Source organism: Solanum verrucosum, unplaced genomic scaffold (genome assembly GCF_900185275.1).
Source record: "Solanum verrucosum unplaced genomic scaffold, falcon-dt-bn FXZP01000268.1, whole genome shotgun sequence".
Classification (NCBI taxonomy): Eukaryota; Viridiplantae; Streptophyta; class Magnoliopsida; order Solanales; family Solanaceae; genus Solanum; species Solanum verrucosum.
In genome coordinates this window covers 93470-98120 of record NW_026019957.1, presented here as the reverse complement: position 1 = coordinate 98120, position 4651 = coordinate 93470, and the positions used below count along the sequence as shown (strand labels likewise).

At 29.5% G+C, this 4651-nt stretch overlaps 1 protein-coding gene across 1 annotated transcript; it reads left to right on the top strand.

Moving 5' to 3' along the window:
* Nucleotides 1–1938: 1938 nt before the first annotated feature.
* Nucleotides 1939–2487, top strand: LOC125814608 (uncharacterized protein At2g34160-like). The gene has a single exon (XM_049494072.1). It carries the CDS (start codon nucleotides 1995–1997, stop codon nucleotides 2379–2381), a length of 387 nt encoding a protein of 128 aa, XP_049350029.1. The 5' UTR covers nucleotides 1939–1994; the 3' UTR covers nucleotides 2382–2487.
* Nucleotides 2488–4651: the final 2164 nt, after the last annotated feature.

The following is a 4651-nucleotide window of genomic DNA, read 5'->3' as shown; positions in this document are numbered from 1 at the left end:
TCAAGGTTTACAACCATTTCATCCGACCTATTCCCAATATGAGGATGTGGCCTGAAACTACAAATCCATCAATAGAGCCGCCAAAACTAAGAAAAATGCAGGCAGACCTGGCAAGAAGAGAAGAAAGAGTAAGGATGAGCCAAAAAAATATGGTAAACTTTCCAAAAATGGAGTAAAGATGACATGTTTCATATGCAAGAAAACTGGTCATAACAAAGTTGTGTGTGCAAAAGTAAGTAATAATTCATATTCACATTTGTAATTGCTTAAAGTTTATACATATTATAGTCATATATTTTATTTTGTGGTGACATAGTATGGGAGTGGGAGCACTTCTCAGCCTAATAGTAAGAGAAAGTCAAGTCAACAAAGTTATTCTCAAACGGGATTAAGATTTGATTTACACATTCATTTGCATTTAATTTTTATTTTACAATTTATTCATATCTCCTTATTTCTGTTCAATAGGTTAGAACACAATTAAGTCAACAAAGTTTTGTTTGTGGTGACACCACTATTGTGCCAAGAACTACTTAAACATGAGTAAGATTAAATTTAAAAATTCATTTGCATTTAATGTTTGTTCTACAAGTTATTCATATACCCTTATTTATGTTATATAGTCTAGAATGGGACTCTACTTCCAAAACCACATATGCAACCATATTTGCAACTACACAATCAAGTCAACCAAGCTCTATTTGTGGTGACATAACATCTGTGTGAAGACCTCCTAAAAAATGGTGCAAGTTGGGATTAGAAGAGGATTGAGTAGAAAAAAAAGCTAATGCAAGAGGGACCCCAATTGTTACTGAAAAAGATAATTCTTCTAGTCAACTGCCATCTTTATCAGGCAGTTCTGCCTCATTTGCTGTTGCTACTAGAGGAAACAAAAGGTCTACAACTGGTTTTGGTGTTTACTCTAATCATACAACTGGAGCTCAAGTATTTAATGTATGTTCACTTAATATCTTTACTCTGTTTTGGTGTATATTCTGATAGTCATATTATGATCTTACTTTATCTTACACTTTCTTTCTTCTATTACAATCTTGTACATCAAGTGAGAAGATTCTACATGGGACAACAAAATTGAAATGTGCTTCATCGACCAATATAGATATTGGTTTTAAATCCCGTGACCTAAAATGGAAGGGAAAACATGCCGTCAACACTTCACAGTTGCAACAAATGAAAGCAAACAAGAAAAACAAAGGGTCTTGTGGAACCTCCAAGAAATAGTTCAATTGGAAAGTTGTTATGATTTTGGCCTATGTTGAAAAGGTCTTCAACAATTTACTCCTTAGTTTATTTTGAACGCTCGTGTAATGTATTTTTAATCATGCCTTTGTGTTAGCAAGACAATGATTTTTGAACAACAACTAGACTACCTCTCAATGCATTTGTATTATGTATTTTTCAACCATGCCTTTGTGTTATGTATTTTTCAATCATGCATTTGTGTTATTAGCTCAATTTTGGAACAACAACTAGACTACCTCCCAATGCATTTGTGTAAGACTACTCGATCGCAGAACTAATTGATCTGGAAAATTGCTATGTTTTTTCAGAACACAGGGCAAGTTACAAAAGAGAGGCACATTACAAAAGAGACTGATCAATTCATATTCAAACTTCCAATTTGATACAAAATATGAACTTAACATAGGCCTAACTATTACAAAACAGACCAATTAAGTACAACACTAATTGGTCTAGATTAGCCTCCTAACTACTACAAAACTAAACAATTAAGTACTAAAATCTTGAACTACTATGAACTACACCATATTAAAGAACCGTTTTATAGTAGCAGACAAAGAAAAATAATCACAAGTTGGTTAAATTTGACATTTTCCCAATCCTTTTAGAGTTTAATTTCCTTGATATCTACCAAAAAAAGCTCAATTTTTGGCGGTTAACTTGTGGGAGTTAAAGGGAAAGGAGGCTGCTAAATTAGGGTTTTCCTGAAAGAAGTAGAAAACAGCAAAAGAATGGAAGGAATCACAGAGGGAGTGAACAAGATGAGTGTCTCAGAGACGCAAAAGAAGAACAGAATCCAAGTTTCTAACACTAAGAAATCACTCTTCTTTTATGTTAACCTATCAAAGAGGTACATGCAACAGTACAATGAAGTGGAACTCTCTGCTCTTGGGATGGTTATTTCAACAGTGGCTACCATTGCTGAAATTCTGAAGAACAATGGATTTGCTGTTGAGAAGAAGATCAAGACACTCACTGTGGACATGAGGGACGAACCAGGAGCCCGACCAATACCAAAAGCAAAGATTGAAATAGTGTTGGGCAAGACTGAGAAGTTTGATGAGTTAATGGCTGCAGAAGCAGAGCAAAACGGGGACAATGAGGAGCAGCAGAACTGATTATTTCCACATCTGTTCTCTTTCCTGACGATTTAAGTTATTCCAGTCTATACTGCATTCAGCTGTTGGGTTGTCTATGGCCTTTAATTAGATCTGTTGGAAAGTTTTTTTTTAAAAAAAAGCAGCATGGTTTACTTTTAAAAAAAAATAAAAAAAAAATAAAAATAACTTGTGGGAGTTTTCAGAAATCCCACTAATAATTCATTTTGTGACATTTTATTCTAACCCCCACAATATAAATATTTTTGTGGTAGTTTTATTAAGGAGGTTAAAAAATTGCCACAGTTTATTATTGTTTATCGCGATTATCGACCCCCAAAAATCTATTAGATTGGTTACTTTTAGAAATTATTATTATTATTATTATTATTATTATATATATATACACGCGCGCGCGCACATCCTTCTCCTTCTTCATTTTAACTGATTGTGATATTTTTATCCTCTATTTCTTTTATATATTAAGATATTCTTCAAATAATTTTTGTACTTGACATATGCAATTTCACTTAAACATTTTTATCTTATATCGTAATACTTTAATTGGTATTATTTAGTGATTTTAGTTGTCTCATAACACAAAAATTTGAATTTTATAAATTTTAAAACTGAGGAAAATAATATATATATATTATAAAAAAAACAAAAATCGGATGCTAAATCTATAGTAAGATTTATTTATATTTGTATTTTAACTTTATTTAAGCTATTTATAATACTAGTTGAAGGTGAAACATTTTAATTAATAGTTCTTACTTTTCAATAAAAATTAAAAATAAAAGCTTGTTTTATGCACAAAATTCTTTTATCCTTCATTTAGACCAAATTCAACCAAAATTTTAATACATCTCCCTCCAAAATTAAAAAAAGGCTAAAGACAATAATTCTCCCTTAAAACTTTTCAAACCTAATCAAATAACCACCCATTCCCACCCATTCCCAAATCCCACGTAAACCACACACAAATCTTTTTTTTTTCTTTAACTCATTTGTTTTTCCCCTTAACATATTACCAGGTAAAACACACACCTTCCCCTCTCCTCTCTCCTTTTGCCTTTCACTCTTCTTTACATCATTTTTTGGTTCATCTTTTGTATATGTGGTTTTGCTAAAAAAAATAATTCATTGTAGGCTTGCAAAGTGGAACAGATGAAAAATAATTAATTATTTGAATACAAAGGTAATTTTTTGTTACATGAGTGTGATGATTCATACTAGATTTTAAAATTCATATTATTATTTGATCATTTTATATTTTCAAGTTGTTAAACTTAATGAATCAATGATTATACATATTTCAGGATTTGTTTGAATTCTCACTACATCGTAAAGTTATCCGTACCCAATTTTTAATTGATATATGGTAAATCTTAATTTTATTTTTGTTTAGCTAAGAATCATGTAATCATTTTATTCTTGATTGAATCTGACTATTACAAATTAAAGGATAATTTTTCATATTAGATTGTGATTGATATCAATATAACTTTAAAATTATGTATATTCTTATTCAATACGATAGATTGTCGAAATTATAACTACTTTTTGGTAAATGAAAGAAAAAACTAAGGTCAAAGAGGAAAGTCTAACTTATAGATTAAGAGAAGTGAGAAATACTTGAACCAACATGTTAAATAGAATGAGCATTATTATATGATTTTGGAAATATAAACCTAGTTTAAACTTACGTAGAAATAATCATAAAGTTATTATTATTCACTTTATTAGTGTGTATGAGAGAACATCAAAAGTAAATATGTTTCATCCATTATCTTACAATTATTTGTAAAATCAAAGCTTTATATGATTTGCTTTCGAAATGAATTGAATTTTAATTTTTTTTATCAAGATGTACCAAGATATATGTGTATCAATATATGTTTATTTAATTGTATATATTATTTTCATTGTTTCAGCCTGATGCGGAGAGCTTATGTCACTTTGGATAAAAAGATTGGACGACAACAACTTAAATCACCAAACAAATGTTATAGAATTTTTTTTATGTTTATTTGATGTGGATATTAAAAGATTTAAAATTGTAATGTTGGAATTATTATTCACAAGTTTGTATTACTTTTATTTGACATGCATTTGAATTTATGAAGCTTATTAATATAAATTTGTTTAGTAAAATTTAATTTGCTTTAAATGTGTTATTTAGTAAAATTACTTATTATTTTGAAGAATTGATGTAAATCAAGTTTAAAATTACTTATTATTTAGAAGGCTTGATGTAAATTAAATGTCATATTTATTATTAAAATAAT